The sequence below is a fragment of the Podarcis tiliguerta genome, assembly GCF_965153285.1.
Source record: "Podarcis tiliguerta genome assembly, chromosome: 10".
Taxonomy (NCBI): domain Eukaryota; kingdom Metazoa; phylum Chordata; class Lepidosauria; order Squamata; family Lacertidae; genus Podarcis; species Podarcis tiliguerta.
Window position 1 is genome coordinate 45,270,414 of NC_139543.1, and position 23,005 is coordinate 45,293,418.

The 23,005-nt window shown below is 45.3% G+C and overlaps 1 protein-coding gene across 2 annotated transcripts; it reads left to right on the forward strand.

Annotated features, from left to right (window-relative positions):
• Window positions 1–729: 729 nt before the first annotated feature.
• On the forward strand, window positions 730–21,432 carry LOC310658803 (extracellular serine/threonine protein kinase FAM20C-like). Of its 2 annotated transcripts, XM_083401151.1 has the most exons (11): window positions 730–748; window positions 6,286–7,412; window positions 8,654–8,817; window positions 9,138–9,216; window positions 11,178–11,270; window positions 11,570–11,685; window positions 12,375–12,555; window positions 13,579–13,688; window positions 16,246–16,327; window positions 17,899–17,958; window positions 18,917–21,432. In XM_083401151.1, the coding sequence occupies exons 2-11, from the start codon at window positions 6,937–6,939 to the stop codon at window positions 19,191–19,193; spliced, it is 1,638 nt and encodes a 545-aa protein (XP_083257277.1). In that variant the 5' UTR covers window positions 730–748; window positions 6,286–6,936; the 3' UTR covers window positions 19,194–21,432. The 2 variants fall into 2 exon arrangements, with proteins under 2 accessions (XP_083257277.1, XP_083257276.1); XM_083401150.1 differs by lacking the exon at window positions 730–748 and having other exon boundaries at window positions 5,813–7,412.
• The last annotated feature ends 1,573 nt before the right edge of the window (window positions 21,433–23,005 follow it).

The following is a 23,005-nucleotide window of genomic DNA, read 5'->3' on the forward strand; positions in this document are numbered from 1 at the left end:
TGGCTTATGTCTGGAGAATTCACTTGGATCCATTGTGTTTGTGTGTGGTGGTGGAAGGGTGGCACGAGCTTTTCATATATTCGCCAAAAGAGCAAATTCTGCCGTGTATGTTATGAAAGAATGGCTTGTGATGTCAATTTTTGTACTTCAGTTGTGGCTTATTTCCCCATTTGATCTTTCTGTGATAGAACTCAGGGTGGTGTAGGTAGGGCTTAAAACAACTCAAAACATTTGTATCTTGCCTTTTTAACCCTAAACCATATCCAGGAATCACATTTTTGCCTCTTCCTATGATATATGACTTACCTGGGTACTGTGCTGATATTTGCACTGTAGCTGGTATCTACTTTTGTTCCACCATGGCCCTGCTTATATAGTGGGGGATTACTGCATGGATGATCTTGCCTTACAACGAGGGACTTCCCAACTCTTGCATTGATATACATCTGGCAAAATATCTGTATGATAAACATGCATAGTATTCAATATGACACCATGGGAATGTGCACCTGAAAGCTTCCTTAAGGGATAATTCACTGATGGCTTGCCATTGAATTATCCCACTAAAATCAGTGGGACTCTAGTCCCCACCCCCACCCCAGAAACACATTAATATTTCCTCACTCATCAACTTATTTCTTAGTGCTCAGCATTAATTTTAATAGGCCATCTGATCTTTTTCATAGATTTACATGGGCATATGAGAGAGAACATCATTCTTCGATGATAGAATATGGCATTGCAGAAGGTATATAATTATCTCTCTTGCAAACATGGGTCATGAGATTCTATGCATATTGAAATAGTTTCTTTAATAACATTACAGAAATAAGTACAATGTCCATATTTGAACAAGCACACACGGACACTCATATGTTGTTCTTGATGACCCAACCAAGTGTCAGGCTGACCTACAGAAATCAAACTGCTAAGGTGGGGGCTTATCTCAGCAAACAATCTGTTGGCTGCTTTGCCTGTCTCTTATCAGTATCCAGTGGTCATGTGGCTGTAGCTGTGACCTGTATGAAGCAAGCAAGGCCAGCCTAATTTAGCCAATCCCCAGCTCTTTGGTCCGAACTCCCTGCTACAGAACTCCAGCAGAAGAGGGATTTTTTCTCTCTCTTCCTTGGTAACAGGAGTCCAGTTCAGTGTGCTTTACCTTCATAAAACCTCCTCTGTGTTACACATCATCAATGCCTTCATTCCGAAAATTTGACAGTGCTGTTATGCAGTAGCTCCACAATTCCATTATTGCAAAATCTAACATGTATTTCTCCTTAATTGGGCATAACAAGAGTTATATCGTACGGTGGTGCTTTATATCCCCTCTGTTTACAATGAGTCATAGATGTGGGAGTGATCAACTGGAGGGTAATATTTACTGCTGTAAAACACCCATGTCTTTTGAGTGCTAGGCCCCAATGCTGTAGCATGCCATTTTTAAGCTGCGAACGACTGTGACTTGCTTTCCCACTGAGGGAGCCATGGGAACATGATGTTCTGTCACTGAGCTATACACCATGTATCCAATGGTAGCAATAGGAGTGACTGTGCAACTGCAACAATGTGACTAATGCATTGTCATCAAGGAATAAGAGGTGAGAATTTTGAGTGTTGCTCTGCAGTGGTGTCATGGCAACAAAGCACATTGACAGATTGCCTGGTGTGAAGGGCTGGCTTTGAAAATCTCATTTCACTGCAAGACTCAAACCCAACGACGAAAAATCTTCCAGTTTATATTGCCAGCAATGAAGTGACGCAAAGCCAGAGGGTGGCAAGATTCATCCCTGCTTAGTTTTTCCTTCTGTCGCACAAAACCAGCCTCCTCCAAGATGGATCGTTGGGCCATCAGACTAACATTTGAAGGCAATCATGAACCTATCAACTACATGGGATCTCATCATTCCCCTCCCCCCGCCATGTTCTATTATTATTATTATGTGAAGTAAGGAGAAGATAGCTGGCAGCTCCCTTCAGGGGTTTGGCTGCATGCCATAGTGGGTAGACCACACCATTCAACCCACCTGTCAGTCATGTGGCATCATTATGACACCAGATCATTGACAGATGCCTTGCGGCACCCACCTGTCAAAGTCCTTTGCACAATGCTTTCCAAGCACCTGGCAGCCAGCTAGTTTTCCAGCACTTGGGTTTTTGCCAGCCCTGGGCTCAGCAAAGCACCATGCACAGGACTTGCAAAGCAGCTATCTGCAGGGATTGGCTGCTGGAACTTGGTTGCACAGCTGGCGCAGGAGGGTTGAACTCTGCTCATCAGCTGATAGGTGGTGACTTCAGCTCTGCTCTCTGCAGGATTCAGTGATGCAGTCGAGTCCCCCAAAATGGCTTCACAGGCCAAATTGGAACCCATGCTGAAGGTTCCCTACCCTCATATAGAGAAACAATGATTATTTTTATTTGTCTATAAATGCTGTTTTTTTCCCATATAAGAGACCCCAAAGCGATTCAAAATGAGAGCGCAGGACAAGTGTAACAAACTCTCAAAATACAGTAAAATTGTAACAGCAAGGGAAAACTACAGATTGCCTGTCTGTCTCTCAGACATTGTCACGCAAGGCCTGGTTCATTTTGTGCACAAAATTGTTCTAAACATGTCTGCACCAGGTGATACTTTCAATTTGTCTTCTCTACAAATAGCATTTACATATGACACAAAGTTGGAGAAATGCTTGCAGAGGCTTTGTAATGTGAGGGCACGATGTGAAGACAGTCCAAGATCTGTAGGCTCTTTCACATAAGCCACCAAATGTGCTTTATTTAAAGAAACAAAAAGTCAGTGGTAGATCTTCAAGCAGGTTGCCTCTCTTCTTTCTGAGCTTAAGTGTAACATTTGAAAATAACTTGCATCGTTTAAAATGCACAAGCATGACTATGTGCACATTTAAACCCTTCACATTCCCCCCTCCCCTGTTTTTACATCTCACCAGAAGTGTGAAAACATAGCTAGCAGATGGCAAGAGTCTTTGGTTCATAGCTACTTGAGAAGTTAATGTGTTGCTATGCTTTATTAGCAATGTTAAGAACTTATTATACTGTATTTGTAATACTTTTGATGCCCTGTTCATATGTTGTTTGTCCAGAAGCACTGTCCCACAGCATGCATGTGTTGTTGGTTTCTCAGTTCTCTCAGTTCAGTTATATGCAGATAGTTTCAGGTGTTAAGGTTTGAACACGATTTGCGCAAGAGGCCTGGAAATGAGGGCTGGGTGGTTCTTGAGCTTGTTTTGGCCAAAAACCACCACCACCACCCAAACTGAATGTCTGGCCCAGGGCTGGCCTTGCCCCAGATCTTGGTTTAATCACTTGTATGGGATAACAGCGGCCTGTATCAGCTCATCAAGCATGTTCCAGTGGCAACCTGTATGGGGATAAATGCCTCACTTCCTTCAGCATTTAATGTGAGGCAAGGTTTAACTGTCCACCTCAGAACCAGTTTTCAGTACTACACCTCCATGCCCTCTTCCCTTGAAACCTGGGCTATAATAATGTGTGTATTTGAGCTCATGTGGGGTGCTGTCCCACTGACAGAACCAAGGATCATAGATTGGGGACTAGAGACAAGGATGCGGCTTCCAGTCAGGACTTGGGCCTGGCACCACACACAGAGAGAGTTTTTCTTGACAGTAGGTTACTTTACTGGGCCAGCACATAATGTGCTAAGATCACCTGAGCCACTTGGGTTTGACAAAGAGCCCCTAAAAGGGAGGTGGGGGACTTTTGAATCTCCAGGTGTCACTGGACCTGTCAGCCATGCTGGTTGGGGCTGATGGAAGCTGACGTTGAAAAATCTGGAGGGCCCCATGTACCCCACCCCTGCCTTAAAAATGCCTTGCTTAAAGGCTCTCTGCCATCTTCATCACTCATCATTTTTAGACACCTCAGTTCTCCAAGCAGGGTTTTAGGTCAGCCCTTTTGACCGGAAAGCTCACTTCATCCCAAGCCTCGCACATGAGCGCAAGCAAGAGCCTATTTCTCCACCTTGAGGGAGCTATAGAATTACTTGACTTGTCCTCGCCTTGGTATTACTGCAATGCAAGGGGAAAGGGGAAAAAAAAAGAAATATGGTGTTGTCAGAATCTGGGGCGACTGAAAGTGTTAGCTGGAGACAGTTACTAGGCAACCGCCGCACCATGGGACATAAGTAAGCCGAGAGCTCGTCGTTCTCTCCGCAGCTCACGGTATTTGTTCTCTGTGTGTGAGACAAAGTGAATGTGCCATAGCAAATGCTTGGCTGCGTGTCGTGAATGGTATGCTGGTGAGGAAGTGGCTGTGTATTTCCAGAGAGTATGAGCATGGTCACATCTCTCCCCTCAGTGTCCTAGAAATAATTGCCAAGACAAAAGGCCCCATCTGTACCACATATCTATTTGAAGGAGTATCAAACCACTTTATTAACAGCGGTGGCCTTCCCCAAAGAATCCTGGGATCTGTGGTTTGTTAATGGAGCTGAGGTTTTTTTAGGAGATTCCTATTCCCCTCAGAGCTACAATTCCCAGAGCTGCTTGGGAAAGAGGGATTGAGTTAAGACACTATGAAAATGTTATTCTCTGTGAAGCGAATAGGTGTTGTCTTAACAATTCATGGCACTCTTAAACTGCAATTCCCAGGATCCTTTGGAGGAAGCCATGACTGTTTAAACCAGTATGATACTGCTTTAAAGTACAGTATAGTGCAGATGGGGCCAAAGATTTAAAAGGTGCTGTGCCATCATTCAGCTAGAAAGCTCAAAAAGGTTACCTTGGGCAGAACAAGCATCGTGGGAGCCTCTGGGCTATCGTTATTTTGCAGGAGAGATTCAAGCACTCACCAGAACTTGAGGTTTGTGCAACTGAATTGGGTTAAAATGCTCTGCTGTCCAATTGCAACAAATCCACTTAAAAGCAAAAAGGACTTCTTGCATTTTGGGAAGTGACAGAGAAACACATTGAAAAGTGCAGAATGGATGGGTGGTTGACAAGAAGATATGTTAACATCCTGCAGGCAAATTGGGCTGAATGCTCAATAAAAGCCACACATAGACTGACCCCTGTGTAAGCTTTGTGCAAATCAGGATGAATTCTGAATGAATAGATCATCTGGAGAAGCCTTGTATTTTACAAAGCTGTTTCCAAGGTAAAATGAGAGAACCCCACCTAAGTCACTGTGCAGGAAGAGCAAGAGATCATTTTACCAAAAAGAGAGAGAGAGAGAGAGAGAGAGAGAGAGAGAATGTAGGTGTGTTTGGCCCAAGAACAGTAACGAAAATCCAAAATCCACATTAGGACAATACCTTTATTAAGCCAGCCAAAATGATGTACTAGCTTGTGAGTTCTCCCTGGTATGTAAAAGGGCAGGGGAAGTTGGTGAAGTCTTGGAGCCTGCATCTGATGCATTTATCAGGTGCTATGCGACCTGAAACCTGGATAGCACCTAATAGAGGCTCATGTGAATGTGTGCTGCCTTATCTCACATTTCTGTGACCAGATGCAGACACCAGAACTTTCATCAGCCAACTTTTTCCCTCCCCCCTCTGTTTACCATCTAGCCCATTGAAGAGTTATGGAGAACTCAAAGCACTGCACGATATTTTCCATCATTAAAGGTAAAGGGACCCCTGACTGTTAGGTCCAGTCATGGCCAACTCTGGGGTTGTGGCGCTCATCTCGCTTTATTGGCCGAGGGAGCCAGCGTACAGCTTCCGGGTCATGTGGCCAGCATGACTAAACCACTTCTGGCGAACCAGAGCAGCGCACGGAAACACTATTTACCTTCCCGCCATTTATCTACTTGCACTTCGACGTGCTTTCGAACTGCTAGGTTGGCAGGAGCAGGGACCCAGCAACGGGAGCTCACCCCATCGCGGGGATTCGAACCGCAGACCTTCTGATCGGCAAGTCCTGGGCTCTGTGGTTTAACCCACAGCACCACCCGCGTCCCTTTTTTCCATCATTACTGTTGGCTTAATAAAGGAATAGCTTGAGTTGTGTTTTTTGAAGGGTAGGGGTGTTATTCTTCAAACTTATTTGACTTAGCAGTATTTATAAAATAATGCACTTAATGTATGGAGCGCTTTGAGGAAAGGAGGAACTAAGGGCTCAGATCTAGGTGCCACATATCAATATTTTCATGAGCTCCATAAAACACATGGCCTTTATGCCAATTCCCTCAAAAAATCTGATTTCCCTTCACAAACCCCCACACAATGAATATGGAAGGAGCGGGCAGTGCCTCTCTTGCGCCTGAGAATCCTAGAAACTTGTTTTAATTCTTCTTTTCTTTTGTGGACAGTTGTTGAGCCACTGCAGCTTTTCAGTGAAGGTCGAACTTTTAAAAATGGATGAAGGAAGAAGGAAGAAGTCACATGAATTATGTAGGTGGGTAGCTGACAGTGTTTATAGGTGAAAGGAGGGAATCAATATGTGAGCCTGCTGGGACAATGGGGCTCCACAAGAGTTTGTGATGCAATAACATAATTCGAAGAGATTTGTGGCATTGACCAATCTGCTGCTATCAATCTGGAGTTTAACTAGTTCATGTTAACCTTGGCACCACTTGCTCTTCCCTTATCAACATCATTAAATTCATCTGCGACCAGCTTTTTTGCCCTTTCCCTGCTGAGGACTTCTATGTGAGCAGAATGATTCCTAGCAGAAGCAGCCCCTTATACAAGACCCAGAATTATTTATTTCTTTTGCCTTGGTAAGGATTATCATAGCATAAGTGAAGAGGTTTTGTTTTTTATAAGTAATCTTTTGCCTTTTTTTTTTAAATTGAGCTTCTACTTTTTCCTTTGGATTCCCAAAGCTGGAAATAAACCTTAGATAACATCCTTTACATCCTTTCGAGTGGGGATCAAATTGAGGATTATTATTATTTTTTTACTGACACGTGGACCTTCGTCATACATTTTGTGCTACTGGCATCCAGGACTTCACAAGGATGGTACACCACCTGCCTTCTCTGTTCCAAAGGAAATTTAAAGTCATTCTCTGTTTTCTGCTCCTTTTGGCTCTTCTGGTACACATGGTGTTGGATTTGACGCTCTCCGCCGGCCTTGATTCTTGTGGATGTGCCCGCAAAGGAGAAGATCAACCTAGTCCCGCGTTATCAGCCCAGAATAAGTTAAACCTGAGGATTCTCCAGGACTTCAGTGGTAGCAACAGCTCCCTGGAGAAAGGTGTTCACTCACCAGAAGGCGTACCACATGCAGGTAGCAGGGGCAACATCCCCCTCCAAAGTCACAACTTCGAGCCAAAAGAAGCAGAAGAAAAACCAACATGGACAGGCAGGTCCAAACTGGCTGCGCTTTTCGACCATCCGCTCTACAAGATTCCAATCCCAAAAGTTATGAAGAAAGACAAGCTGTTTGCTACCAGACCGAAGGTGAAGATGTTTGTGAGAAGTAGCAATGAATGGTGAGAGGCTCTTGGGTTTTTTTTCATAGGGACAGCTGGGTGGCCCATACAATTTGGTATACATCCTCTGCAGGGATGGTGTTCATGGAGTCAAACCCACTTCATCATAATCTGACAAAGTGGGCTTGAGTCCACCAAAGCATAAAGGTAAAGGTAAAGGGACCCCTGACCATTAGGTCCAGTCGTGGCTGACTCTGGGGTTGCGGTGCTCATCTCGCTTTATTGGCCGAGGGAGCTGGCATACAGCTTCCGGGTCATGTGGCCAGCATAACTAAGCCGCTTCTGGCAAACCAGAGCAGCACACGGAAACACCGTTTACCATCCCGCTGGAGCGGTCCCTATTTATCTACTTGCACTTTGATGTGCTTTCGAACTGCTAGGTTGGCAGGAGCAGGGACCAAGCAACAGGAGCTCACCCCGTCGCGGGGATTCGAACCGCCAACCTTCTGATTGGCAAGTCCTAGGCTTTGTGGTTTAACCCACAGCACTACCCACATCCCTATCCACCAAAGCATATGCCATAATAAATATGTTAGTCTCTGAGATTCTCTGTTACTGCTTAATATAGGAATTTATATGCTTTATATTGAGTTAGACCAGCAGGCCATCCTGTCTACCCTTGATGACTGTGGCTCTTCAGGGTCTTAGGCTGAGATATTGCCCTTAGATATGGAGAAAACGAATTCCACTATGGAGTCCCTGCCTCTGCCAGCACTTCGTTGCCATTTTCTGATCTCTCAGGGCAGCTGGGCTCAGAATGTTGGCCTGCCGTTTGATAAGCACCGCTAGATATACATGGGGGCTCAAGCTTCTTTGCAACATTTTCAGACAGGCCATGCTTTCCAGTTAAAGCATGCAAAGGCCTCCTTTCCATCCCCTCACCTCACAACAGCCAGCCAGTACACTCAGTCTTCACTGGTCTGCTTTTCTCCCTCCTCCGCCCTGGGCTCTTTTTCCTAAAGGGTTTTTGTGTGTGTACATTTGCAAACCTCGTGATACCCCTGAATAAGCATGCTGTTCATTCTAGTACATTGGGGGGACAGGGACCTGATAATTCTCTTCTCGCATTCATTAATGGAGAATTGCAAAGGAAGATGCATAATAAATTTTTGGTCCAGCGCGAGATCATTCCTTATTGCTTCTCAGTAGCCAGATTTCTGTTACCTTCTGGAGCTCACCAGCCTATGATAATATATGCAATTGTTTTTGTGTATTGTGTTGTGGGGGTATTGGATCTGCAGGGCTAGCAGCAATAAGGCACATGCGAAGCTTCCAAAACACGATGCCAACCCTGCTTGGCTCCAGTTCTACACTGGCATCAATCGCTATGAACTGTATGCCCGCCATGACCCTGCTCGCCTTGCCACGATGGAAGATTTGGCCATGCAGCCAATTGTCAGCTCAGGTATTCTGTGCCACATTCGGGTCCCTCGACCGCTCATACTTGCTTTCTTCTCACTTCACCCTGCCTGTTTGCCTTGTTCCTCCCCCCTCACTCTTTCAATCTCCACTTTGTTTCTCCCTCTCAGTTTGATACCCAGCCTGTTAAACCATCCTGACAAGAGTCTTGTGGGAAGGGGGAATGAACTGCTTTCTGGAATGTTCTGCCTCAGTGCTAAGCACCAGAGCGGACTCTGTTAATATTTAAATACCAGGTTTCGTCCTCATTCTCAAAACTGGGAAAGGTGGCGATTTGAGCCCTGTTCCTTCTTAATGTAATTTCAGTTCAAAAGCCTGGAGGGACACAACTGAAGCTGATCATGACCTTCCCCAACCATGGACAAGCCCTCTTCAAACCCATGAAGTGAGTAAGGAAGGCCAGCAATGCTTTTAGAGGCCCTGTACCAATATCCTGGGTCCAAGTTCTTTTTCATGTGTGGCAATAACCTGTCGATGGACTCCACCTGGAAAACAGATTGTGCTTGGAACCTTCCAAACCTTGAGTTAATTAGTTACCAGGCAGCCTCTGTGTAGCAAGAGGGTGAGGGTGACCCCCTTCATGCCAGTTCTCCAAACAGAGCTGAAAGCAAGGCTGTGTTTGGACGTAAACCTCTGGAGCAACTGTAGTGAAGGCTCCTCCTTTGATTACCACATCCCTGGAGAACCGTCTCTGCCACCTCACACTCTTTATTTATTAAATTTCTATACAGTGGTACCTCGGGTTAAGAACTTAATTCGTTCTGGAGGTCCGTTCTTAACCTGAAACTGTTCTTAACCTGAGGTACCACTTCAGCTAATGGGGCCTCTCACTGCCACTGCGCCGCCACCATGTGATTTCTGGTCTCATCCTGAAGCAAAGTTCTTAAGCCGAGGTACTATTTATGGGTTAGCAGAGTCTGTAACCTGAAGCGTCTGTAGCCTGAAGTGTCTGTAACCTGAGGTACCACTGTACCACCCTTCATCTGAGGATCCCAGGGCGGTTTGCAAATACAATAATATAACCTCACTGCACACTACCAAGTATTGTTGGCTGAAACAGATGCTTTCCCTTCATCATTGCCCAGATTCTTCAGCAATGGCACAAGTTTAGACTCTGGACTTAATGGCCTTTGTAACACCACATTTCTAAGCAAACTGGGATTTCAATAGCCCTAACCTAGCAATGGAAGCGTTGTAATACTGTCTCCTGAAAATATGGGATCTTGCAGCCTTAGGGGTGGGTTAGGGGTGCAGTTCTTCCCTGGCCATTGGCACTCACCACCATTGGTTCGCTAATAGTCAAAGCAAACAGTTTTGATGGACCATAAAGCAGGTGTTTACATAGAATTAATTGTGGGATTTGTGGACCATCGTTCAACAACAGCCTAACAATGATGCAGCATAAGATAAACCTAGGCCGTTACTGTGGAAATGGCAGAGAGCCATCGATCACCTTGGATCAGTTTTAGCTCCCGCAGTAAATGGCGAACTCAGCCCTCCATGTTGTGGTTTGTTTCTGATGGAGAGGTGCGACCTCTGGTGGTGAAAGATGTGAAATGTTGTGCTATGTTGTTCTCAATGGACTCCTCTCCCCTTTCATTTAAGGCCACAACAATATTGTTTCAGCCTTGGCCAGTTGTGCAGTTAGGCTATTTTAGACTGGAGGACCTCGTAGTCTTCAGATGAGTAATGTGTATTCTTTCACTTGCTTCAAAACCAGGGCAACTATTGGAGGTGGGATGAGGGCTTTCTGCTCATTATACTGAAATGGGCTCTAGACTTCTGTGTCAGAGTTCTGCCTCAATTGCTCCTAGTTTGCATAGCTAGGATTAAAATTTCAGGGCTTCTCCAGACAGGTGGTTTTCCCCCTTGTGGGTTATTGACACAATAACAGCGCATTAACGGTGGGTTTATATTTGGCTGACCACAGACCATTCCACATTATTAGTTGTTCCGTGATGCTTCCACTACATTATTGCATTACTGCTGTCTGAAGGGACCCTCTTGCACTACTATAGTGCAACTAAAACAGCACACACACACACAAGCTGCTCTGGAACATTTATAGTTTAAAAGGTTGCAGAATTTCAGCAGGACGTTAGAGGGCATGCACCAACTGGAAACGGAGTGGTATGTCCATCCCTGAAACTATTGCAGGTGCAAACAGTATTGAAAACAGAATCGTGTATGTAAATTTGAGCACAAACCATCATGAACACCCAACAAAAGGGATGGATGCAGTGTGCAGAGTGACTATGAGTTGCAAAAGATGTGTGGGCTTCAGTTCAACACTCGACAATGAACATCTTTGATAATCCACCACATCTCTTCTTGCCCCTTCCCCAGGCAAACCCGGGATCAGGAGACTCCAGCAGATTTCTTTTACTTCTCAGATTTTGAACGGCATAATGCAGAAATAGCAGCCTTTCACCTCGACAGGTGAGTCCAGCACAGTGCACTCTCCTGTCCTGCAAGGTGCGGCAGATTCCTGCCAAATATTATCAATATCATTGATTTATCAATTCTAAACAACCATCTCAAGGCAATTTACACTGAAGATAGTGTCCAAGACAAGTATTAGTGCGAAGCAGAAAAGACAGGGCTATTTTCCAAACTGATTGTATGTTCTATGATAACGAGCATTTGTGTAGGATTTGTTGTCTGTGTTTAGAGTGTTTATTTGGTCCAGCTGCAAACAGAATTTGTTTCATTCTCCTATTTTGCTCATTTCTGGGGAGGATCCTGGATTTCCGAAGAATTCCCCCCGTTTCTGGCCGTTTGGTGAATATAACCAAAGAAATCCGTGATATCACAACGGACAGTAAACTGTTTAAGACTTTCTTCATCTCCCCAGGTGAGCACTCTGTCCCCTGTTTATCCCTCCTTCGTAATATGAACTCTACTGTGTAGAACAGGTGTGGGGAACCTATTGCTCCCAAAAGTTGGTGGACAGCAGCTCCCATCATCCCTGATCACTGGCCATGCTGGCTGGGACAGATGAAGGGGAGGAGGCCAACAACCTCCAGAGGGCCACAGGTCCCTCAGCTTTGGTGTAGACCGACTGTGCTAGCCATGTAAGCTATTCTCCCCTCCTGTTATGTTGCTTTGCACCCACAAGACCATAGCTGTCAAGCGTCCCTTATTTGGCGGGACAGTCCCTTATCCCAGCGCCATGTCCCGCTGCTGTCCCTTATTGATGATGTCCCTTAAATAAGCTACTGAAGGTAATGGGGCCCTTTCTATGTCCAGCTGTCCTTTGTCAACAACAAATTGTTGCTGGTTTTTTGTGTTGAATATATGCTATATGGTAATTTATGGACCTAATAGGTATCTAAAGCCATTTGCACGCAACAAAATATGTATTCTATCAAAGTAATTGTTGATCCCTTATTTTGGCTGCTGATCCCTTCTTTTTGAGGCCGCTGGTCCTTTATTTTCAAATCTGTAAGTTGACAGCTATGCACAAGACATGTGGTGGCATGTTGACGAGCTGTTGGTATTCCCTGACTTTTGCTTTCCTCCATTTTGCGTGGGTCAACCCAGCCGGCAACGTCTGCTTCTTTGGCGTGTGCTCCTACTATTGCTCCACGGAACATGCTTTGTGTGGCAAACCAGACCAGCTCGAGGGCTCAATGGCGGCCCTCCTGCCGGACAAAGAACTGGCCGACCGGCGTTCGTGGAGAAGCCCCTGGAGGCGTTCTTACTCCAAGACCAAGAAAGCTCAGTAAGTAAGCTCAGGTGCAGAGGGAGAACCAGTATTGAACGAGAGATTGTGAAAAGCAAGTTCTGGATGAAGAGAGTCAAAGGAGAAAATTGATGAGCCAGGACAGCCAAAGACTGAGGAAGCAATGTATATATGTCCTTAAACTGAGGCTGCCCTAGACATTGACAAGTCTGCATGGGATGCTGAATCTATATTCTCCCAACCCTCCAATTTAGGTAACACCATCAAACTTCCCCATATCTGTTCAGCACTTCTTAGCTTGCCTTTTCTCCATCACTTCTAACTAGTTCTTATGTGCACAATGTAGCTGTGCTCTGTGGTGGTGAAGTAAACCAACCAGAAGATTGGTTCAGAGGCTGATTCAGGGCTGGTTGGCTCTGTCAATATACTGGAAGGGTAGCAGGAATTCCTGAAATGAATGTGCTCATGGGGTAATATGAAATGGTGGTATTTCTATGATTTTATGTTGCTGGAGCCACACAGAGTGACTGGAGCAACCCAGTCAGATGCGTACAAATTTGGGGTACAAATACAACAACAACAACAGATTTCTTATGCATTTATTTCATAAATACAATACTGCTTTATTGTAAATGTTTGAAAAAGTAGCAGTACAAGCAGGAAGAATTAACTCCCCCTTAGCTAGGGGGTGAACACATGCTGATCTGTTTTCTGTTGGAGACCATCTCCTGAGTTATTTTTGTTTCAAGCTCCGGAGCCATTGCTGCCCCACAACCTTGACTCTAAAAGCCAGTGCCACAAAACTGCATTACATATTCAACTCAAGAGGCCCCGACTCTGCTGTTTGTGGTCTCAAAGAGCTGCAGCTGTACCTGAAAAGGCTCAAACGGAATTTATGTAATCACACTTAGCATCTGTGCCCTGTCAGGGTGATGGATACGTTGACAAACGATGAGATGACCTGGGGGAGTTAGAGAGGCTATAAGGAAGGGTGGAGACAGGTAAAGGTTTCTCCCCACCATATGCAACTAATGATAACCTTTCATGACTATCTGTTCTAAGGTGGGAATCAGATGATGATTACTGCGCAGAGGTACGACAGACGGCACCATATGACAACGTATCCCGACTCCTCAACCTCATCGACATGACTGTGCTTGATTTCCTTATGGGTGAGCTTGGGTACATTTCCTCCTGTGAGCTGTGCTGCATTTGGGGACGGGACCATGGCTTAGGGGTAGAGCATCTGCTTTGCATGCAGAAGGTCCCAAGTTCAATCCTTGGCACCGGCAGTTTAAAAAAAGGATCACAGAAGGGTGCCTTATACAGAGTCCGACCATTGGTCGCAGCTCTCCAAGATTTCAGACAGGGCTCTCTCCCAGTACAGTGGTACCTCGGGTTACAGACACTTCAGGTTACAGGCGCTTCAGGTTACAGACTCCGCTAACCGAGAAATATTACCTCGGGTTAAGAACTTTACCTCAGGATGAGAACAGAAATCGCGTGGTGGCAGTGGGAGGCCCCATTAGCTAATGTGGTACCTCAGGTTAAGAACAGTTTCAGGTTAAGAACAGACCTCCGCAACAAATTAAGTTCTTAACCCGAGGTACCACTGTACTACCATGACACATCAGGATTCGAACCTGGGACCTTCTTTATGCCCCTCAGAGCAGGTAATCCCGGGATAGATGGATAAAAAGTCTGAGCTGCTTCCTATGTCTCCCAGTTTCTGACTGCTACAACCCTTTCCTTTGTGTCATTCCAGTCCTTTAGCTCAGCCTTTAATAGAGAGACTTTGCCTCATTGCATTTTATTCTTAGGCTCGATGGAAACTCAGCAGCACTGAGAGTTCCTGAGAAACAAATTAACTCCGTCTGCGTACATCTGCCTGCCTGCCAGCCTCCCTGCAATAAGCATCTCTCCCTGTGCATTGTGTTAATATACATGACTAGAACACAACCCGCTAAGCAGATTGAGTTGTGTTTCCCGTTGTTTAGTTCTCACCTGTCTTTTGACATCGCCTTATTCTCCAGCGTACCTCATTTCATGGGACCATATCCTTGTACCTTCCCCCCCCCCCATCCAATTTCGCACATTGGATGAAGCAGTTTATTTGCCAGTGGAAACATGTCACAGTGAGTCAGGGAAGGGCTTGGATCATGAAGTTAATGAAGGAAAAGCTTTTGGTCTCCTCCTTCTCCCCGAAGCCACCTCCACCCTTCTCTAAAAGCCTCTCTTAGGAGGTCAGGGGTCCTCCTGAACAATGTGGGGATGGGGCAGGGGTGGGATAGGGCTGCTGGAGTCAGAGACGGGCTGGGATAAAGTGACCAACATGATGACCCCAGACACTTTCCTTGGCAACTGCTGAGGCCTGCTGACCCTCCCATATTTTTTCTTCTTCTCTTGTGTTTTATTTATTTATTTTATTTACTTTCTAACCAATTTGTAATTTTTTTAAAAAAATGAAAAGTGGTAAATAAATTCTTGAACTAATTAATCACCACCATCATTTAGTGTATTGTTCACTGCCAGATCCCCCACCCCCCCGTGAAGTGGGTATTTTCTGCTGCACGAAATAGTTTCTTAGATTTCCCAGTGGAAAAGAGTTTGGGAACTTCAGAATTAAGGAGCACATGGCCTCTGTTCTTGATCAGCTACATTCCTTATATTCTAAAGATTTCTCCCCTCCTCTATACAATGTGCTGCCCTGGGCTCCTTTTGGAGGAAAGTCAGGATAATAAATAAATAGATAGATAGATAGATAGATAGATAGATAGATAGATAGATAGATGATAGATGATAGATAGATAGATAGGCTCTTATATTGTTCTCATCCCTACTCTTTCTCTTTCCTCAATTTGACAATACCAGGGGCAGTTTATCTTAAGTCTGTGTCACTCACTGATTTTTATTGGCTATGGTTACCATTTGGCTTTGGTTTAACAAGTTACATAACCTGGATGGATTCCCCTCCTTTCATCCTTTTCTCATTGGTGCCAATAACTTAGGCTGATTTGTTATTTCTGTCCTTGAGATCGCTTCTGCTCCACTTAATACTTCATAATTACTTCTGCCCTATCTAACAGCTTTCAGGTTGTACCCACTGACCAATTAATAGCTGGGCATTTCATTTATTCATTTATTTTATCTCTCTGCTGAGGATAGTTCAAGAGTTCGGAGGGGGGAGGGAATAGGCTTCCTCTAGGATGCTAAACATAGGTAAGGGCCCCTGGGCTAAACAGTCATGCCTTACACCCAAAGAATCCTGGGAACTGTAGTTTGTTAAGGGTGCTAAGAGCTAGAACACTAGTCCTCTCACAGAACTACAATTCCCAGAGTTCCCTGGAACCCACTCTCTTTTTAATTAGCATCAGATGAAGAGTTTTGATGACCTCAGGCTGTTTGAGCCTTTCTAGTTTGCCTGAATAAAACACAGGGCTTTTTTCAGCCGGAACTTGCCGGAACTCAGTTCTGGCACCTCTCAGGTGGGCGCCGTTGCCATGAGGGAGGTGTTTATGGTGAGTTCGGGTACCTCTTTTTCTAGAAAAACAGCATGGAATAAGGATATTGCCTGATAATTGCAGTTTTGTCTTCTTCATTTGGTCTTGGAATTTATATCCTGCCCCAAGATCCTCTCAGGGTGGACTTCTCTAATACCTTCTTCCTCTTCTTCCTCCTCTTATTTCTGCTGTCTTCCTCCTCTTCTATAATTCTTGTCTCCATATGTAGGAAACATGGATCGCCACCACTATGAGACCTTTGACAAGTTTGGGAATGACACTTTCTTCCTTCATCTGGACAATGGCCGAGGGTGAGAATGCAACATGCTTCTCCGTGTGGGTGAGGGACTAGGGGAAGCTTTTGAGCTCTGTCCTACAATGATCTGCATTTTGAAGAAAGGGCTAGGGTATTCCTACTTCAGACTGTTATTTGAGATCAGCTGCTTTTCTGGGAGTGAACTTTGAAAGCAGGAGCTTACAAGACAAGGATCTAAAGCAGGCAAGAACCAGAGTATAAGGTGGTCCTGTGGCAGGTTCATGCTGAACTGCTCTTAAAAAGGTACCCCTGCCCGTACGGGCCAGTCTTGACAGACTCTAGGGTTGTGCGCCCATCTCACTCAAGAGGCCAGGGGCCAGCGCTGTCCGCAGACACTTCCGGGTCACGTGGCCAGCGTGACATCGCTGCTCTGGCGAGCCAGAGCCGCACACGGAAACGCCGTTTACCTTCCCGCTAGTAAGCGGTCCCTATTTATCTACTTGCACCCAGGAGTGCTTTCGAACTGCTAGGTTGGCAGGCGCTGGGACCGAACGATGGGAGCGCACCCCGCCGCGGGGATTCGAACCGCCAACCTTTCGATCGGCAAGCCCTAGGCACTGAGGCTTTTACCCACAGCGCCACCCGCGTCCCGATGAACTGCTCTTAGCAAACCATTATTTGACTATATCAGGCAGGGCCAGTCCTACTGTAAGGCAGAGTTAGGCAACCGCCTCAGACAACAGGTACTGTACTCAGACAGCCTTGGGAAACTGGTGGGATGTTAGAGGGCTGAACTATGCCACATGGCCTGCACTGTACCTTCCAAGTTAACCTGTTGTCTTGAAAATATCGTTATTATGATGATTGTATCCCGCCTTTCCTCCTCCCCATTTTATCACCCAACCAACCCCAGGAGGTAGGCTTGGCTGAAACAATGACTGGCCCAAGATTACTCACTGGGCTCCATGGCCTAATGAAGATTTGAACCTGGGTATTCCAGATTCTAGTCCAGAACTCTAATCGCTACACCACACTGGCTCTCAGATGTGGCAAAGGATACTGCCCAGTCGCCAGTGTTGATGCAAGATTTGATTGCAAGCCCAGTCAGCTTTTGTACAGTGGTACCTCAGGTTACATACGCTTCAGGTTACAGACTCCGCTAACCCAGAAATAGTACCTTGGGTTAAGAACTTTGCTTCAGGATGAGAACAGAAATCGTGCCCTGGCAGCATGGCTGCAGCAGGTTAAGAATGGACCGTACTTAACCCGAGGTACCACTGTATATGGAATTGGGGAGCGATGTTATCTTGTTCTTCACCGCAGGTGGTGAAATGTCTTGGACTTGACCTGTTGGAAAGTGCTCGGCAGCTGATGTTAATGACAGACCCACATATTCTGATACAGACCCACATATTCTGTATCTACCAAGATACATTAATTCTGCAGGGAAAGTAAACTTTGCAACAGGATCATGAATACAGCACTGCACAAGCACACATAATCTACATCATTTGCAACATTTGGACTTTTAAATACCAAAAGAAGTATTTATTGAGCAAGATAAATACTCCCGAAATAGCATCTCCCAAAAATAGAGAAACCATCTGTGCCTTTTGTTCTTCTCAGGTTCGGGAGACACTCCCATGATGAAATGTCCATTCTGGTTCCACTTCAGCAATGTTGCATGTAAGGATTCTTTTCTCCCATTTTGTTTATACTCTGTCTTTGGAGGGGGTATAATTAAGGAAGCCTTATTATTTTGAGGTGGGTAATCTTTTTGGTTCTGTAGGCCAAACTGATCTCAGTTTTTAGGTTAAGTATTTCCCCCTGGCCAGATTGTAGTGGCATGGAAGGGTGTGGGTTTGCCATTTGCCTCCTCTACATAAGCCCATGCACGTTGTCCACCACTGTGCTCTGCTGATGGCATATTGTGTAGGCCAGGGGTAACCTACCATATGTTTTGGACTACAGCTCCAATAATCCCTGACCATTGGGCATTAATCAAAAGCATCTGAAGGGCACCACATTGGCTACTCCTGGTTAGTCTTGAGGGGCTGGCCATTGGACTTGATGACCTCTCTCCCAAGCCTACAGTTCTATGAACTGGCTCTCATCTCAGCTATCTGAAGCATGCATGCCTAAGCTAGTTCCCAGCAGATACACCGGAGCACAGCGCAACTGAGGATGCAGGCTCATTTCTGCCAGAAGCCAACTGAAATGCCCACACTCTGAGTTAGAGAAAGCCTACTCAGCTACTTCCACCACCTCCCAAAGCTAAAGGGAGATGCAAGTGCTTGTGGTTAAAACAAGGAGCCTTTTATGTAGGGCAACAACTGAGCAAAAAATTCATCAGATATGAAAACAGACTCAGCATTTCCTCCACCCTGAAACACTCATGGCATGATACTCTTGCTTTCAAGTTCGGGATAAATATGGAGGAAATTATTTGGCAAGAATCCATAATGTTTGTGGTTAGTCTGACCCTATAACTTCTTGCCCACTCTCACCCCTGCCTCTGATGTGGTTCTGATATCCCAAGTCTGTGCATGTACTAATGGAAATGCTCAATGTGACGTTTCTCATGGTTTAAAAACGTTGTCCTTCCTCTTCCTTGATTTTTTCCTGTTGCTGTTAATGGATCCAGTATAAAAAAGTCAACGTTCATGCGCCTCCAACTGCTTGCTACGGAGCCTTATCGCTTGAGTGACGTCATGCGTGAGTCCTTGGCCACTGATCAGCTGTCACCAGTCTTAGCGGAGCCTCACTTGAAGGCACTGGACCGGCGGCTCCAGAAGATATTAGACCTGGTGGAGAACTGCATGAAGAAGAGTGGAGAAAGCCAGGAAGTCCTGATAAATGACTTAAAAGGACAGCAGTATACATCCTCAGAGCTGCGAGACAAGAGAAGTAGCGCTGCATGAAGGGGATGGATCCCTGGCCTATTCAAACACACCTCTTTAATGCTACCTCTTCCATTCAAGCCTTGCCATAGGGAAGCCACTAGTCATTCTGTGCTACAGTGTGGACATAAAGGGGTTAGGGAGCAACCAGGGGAGAAGGGAACGTGGAAGATCTTAAAAGAACAAGAGGGAGGTCCTGGAAGCAAAACTTGGACCAAGTATAAAAGGGAAAACTGTGAGCTTTCAAGCTCTTGAATTGTCTTGAGACTTGCAGTGAAGCCTTGGAAGGCTGATGGGCAAGCTGTGGTTTGAATGGAAGGATAGTTAAAGCAGGGGTAGCCCACATGGTGCCTTCCAAATGTTGGTGGACTACAACTCCCATCATCCCCTGACCACTGGCTGGAAGTGATGGAAGCTGGAGTCTAACCACAGCTGAAGGGCATCATGTTGACAACCCATTCAAGTTATTAATGCTCAGCGGAGCTTCATTTCTGTTCCTTTGTAGAATTTCTTTGTAGCTATAGGAAAGGAATGTGCCTTCTCTCCCTCCTTCCCGCTTCTCAGAGCAATCTATACAGCCAAGAATCTCTCTCATATTTATTCTCTTGCTATTTATTTTGAGCCATTTGCAGTGCTTTGGGCTTCTGTATGGAAGCGTGAACTCTGCCCAACCTGCCATTGTTAACCATGTTAGCTTGCCTGGGGATGAAAAAGAAGTGAGACTATGTGCGCTCGTCTTGATCTTGCCAGGTGCTGCTAACATGCTTTTCAACCCACTTCAGTCCCTGATTGAAGGTGCCAATAAATCATAGGCTGAAGGGACTTCAGGCCCCGTTGTCCTAAGATACTGATGCTGTGAGCAAGTTCATTGCTGCTTTTATCCACAAGGCTCCCTGATCTCTACTTGTGATCAAAGAAGAGAGGGCAACAGTACTATGGGCTATGCAAAACTCTAAGAGTGCCTAGAAGCAGCAGTAACAAAAGCAGCCTCCTTTCTCATAAAACATTGCTCCTAGACCAAGGTCCATCTAATTATTATCGCCATCATCATAAACTATCACCACCACCGCCATTTTTTCCCTTGGAAAAGCAGCATATAAATCACACAGTCAGCCCTATTGGTTTATTTGTATGCCGCCTTTCCTGGGGCAAACCATTCCCAAAGTGGTTCACAGTGATGTCAGAATAGAACACAATAATAAGAAAATGCATGAAGCACAACAAAAACAACTACTGCAGGAAGCTGCCAGATACCAAACTCCTTGTCCAGGAATGTCTGCTCTGACTGGAAGCAGCTGTCCAGGGTCTCAGTCAAAGAAAGTTATTTTATGTCATCTCCAGTGACCTGATCTTTTTAACTGGAGATGTCAGAGGACTGGGAACATCTGCGTGCAAAACCGTGGGCTGCAACCTGTCCTGCTTGCATAATGGGACTTCCTCTCCCAGGCTTCTCACCGTGGCCCCCCCCCCCACCGTGCCCCCAATCTGTTCTGGTGCTTCCCCTAACCCTCCAGAGCAGACCTGGGGCTTCTACTGAGCTATGAACCCTCCCCAAGCATTTCAGTCAGCTGTTCAGCATTCTGTTTCCCCCCACAGTGGCCAGCTAGGTGGAAATAACATGTACTCTGTAGGAAGATCATCATGTGTAACAATTGCATGCGTGGCACTCTCCCTGTGAGTTATAGACACACTGAGATCCCACAGGCAGGCACAGCTTCCCAGCCTATGGACATTCAGGGGAAAACCTACTGAATCATAGAATTGCAGTGCTGGAAGGGGCTACGAGGGTCATCTAGTCCAGCCCTGTGCAACGCAGGAATCTTTTTGCCCAACTTCAGGGCTCAAACCCACGATCCTGAGATTAAAAGTCTCATGCTGTACCGACTGAGCTATATATTTAAGCCTATGTTGTTAAATGTGATGATCTGACATGTGACTGCCCATTAATTAATGGATGGACCTTCTGTGTAGAAATTTTGTAATGTATAAAGCAGTTCTGAATGTGAAAAGTATAAGGATCTATGCAGATCTGGGCCAGGTCAGTGCCTGTGTAGAGGCCACTTGCAAACCCCTTGCACACTGCTTTTAATTCTAGGGGGGAAAGTCATAGTGCACATGTAACAAAGCATTAAAGAAATTACAAATTATTTCAGTAAGGTTTGCAGGTCCTTAGAGAAGCCAAGAGCCAAGGCCATATTGCCTGCTGCATATGTCAGAGTGCTGGTGTTATGGTTATTAAACTCTGATCCCGTCCAATTTATCTGCTGTTTCTCTCATTATTTTCTCAAAATAAAGACTGAAGCACCCTAATGAGAGAAAGCACCCTTGGCAACAACCTCAGGAACAATGAGCCCGTCTGCTGTTGCTTATTCAAACTGTACTGTTGCTTTCTCTGAAAATATTGCATTGTGCCTACTAATTGGCCCTCGGTGTTCATAAGGGCCTTCCTTTTCAACAGTTTCTTGTAGCAAGAGGTTTTTCGGTTCCCATGAAGTTGAATAAATATGACGAAAATAGAAGATACATGCAATATTCGACATGGGTTGCATTTCACTAGCTAAATTATCTCGGCTCCAAGCCTCCATCTTAAACCCAAAGGTTAAGCTCAGCACAAGACCAGGCTGCTGGTTTCAGGGACCCACAACAGTAGAGGGCTTACTGACGACAGTGTCTGGCAAGCCACCTGCTATTTTAATTTCCCACAATGCCCTTGAGTGTTGGGTGCCCCAGTGCATTGTGGGAAAATTTTAATGGTGGATGACTTCCCAGACTCACCCACTGTCACTAGCTGGGGGAAAGGGTAGGCTGGAGGGGAAAACAGGTGTCAGTGGTGGTGGGACCAAGCCAGGAATATATGCCAAGGCAGACATCAGGGCTTTTAGAAGCTACTTGAGAGTATTTGACTGACACCAAGCCTGCTTCAGCAGACCCATTTGGTCTACCTTGTTTTCAATCAGTTGTGTGTTTGTGTAAGTTCTATACCCGTGACATGCAGACATGTTCTACTAGATAAATTGATCGCTACCCCTTATCTTCCATATGTGACTCAGGTCTTTTCTAATTCGCAATGCAACCAAAGCCTGAGTGGCTCAGAACCACACAAGTCTTATTTAGTAGATTGGAAAATCTCTCTTATAATTGAAGAATGATGGAGAAGAGCTGTAGTTTGGAAGTCAACTTTCTGGAATTAATCCTGCTTATGTGGCAGTAGACAGGGTTCGCTTTGTTATGAGAGAACTAAATGTCCCTGACAATTAGTAGGTCAGCGTGAACTTTTATTTAGCCTTGACAGTTCAAGCTGGTGAGCAGTGTCTTAAATCACAGAGTCTGTGTGTGTGTGTGTGTGTGTGTGTGTGTGCAGGGTGTGTTATGTCTGAGGTTGCAATCCTGTGCAGACTTTCCTGGAAGTAAGCCTCACTAAGTACTGTGGAACTGACTTCTGATTAGAAACTGCATTGAATGGAGCTGCATTTGTTTGTTCGTTTTCTTTTTCCTGAATGAACCTTTTCTTTTACTTTGTGTTATAGTAAAGCAGGGAAGGTAAACCTTTCAGCTTCAAGGACTGCCTGTCTGAGTGCCCCCCCGGGGGGGGGCTCCTCCTGACTGGTATTTTATTGTGAGTGTATTCTGAAACATATTCTTGATACAATAATAGTGCCTTAATGGTGGATTTATTTTGCTTTAATTTGTTCGGCAATGCTATCTCAGCGCGACCACATCATTGCTGTCCATAGTAGCTACCACACAACAAAAGTGGGTCAAAAATAAAGTGAAACATTTGTGGCATAAAAAACACTACAAGATTCCAGCAGGAAGTTACAGGATATGCACTG

What these genes read in the sequence shown, in the direction of transcription:
- LOC310658803 (XM_083401151.1), top strand. Translation starts at nt 6,937, where the DNA reads ATGGTACACCACCTGCCTTCTCTGTTCCAAAGGAAATTTAAAGTCATT. An exon ending in TCCAAGACCAAGAAAGCTCA is followed by an intron (nt 12,556 to 13,578) that starts GTAAGTAAGCTC and finishes ATCTGTTCTAAG; the next exon opens with GTGGGAATCAGATGATGATT. An exon ending in TGTGCTTGATTTCCTTATGG is followed by an intron (nt 13,689 to 16,245) that starts GTGAGCTTGGGT and finishes CTCCATATGTAG; the next exon opens with GAAACATGGATCGCCACCAC.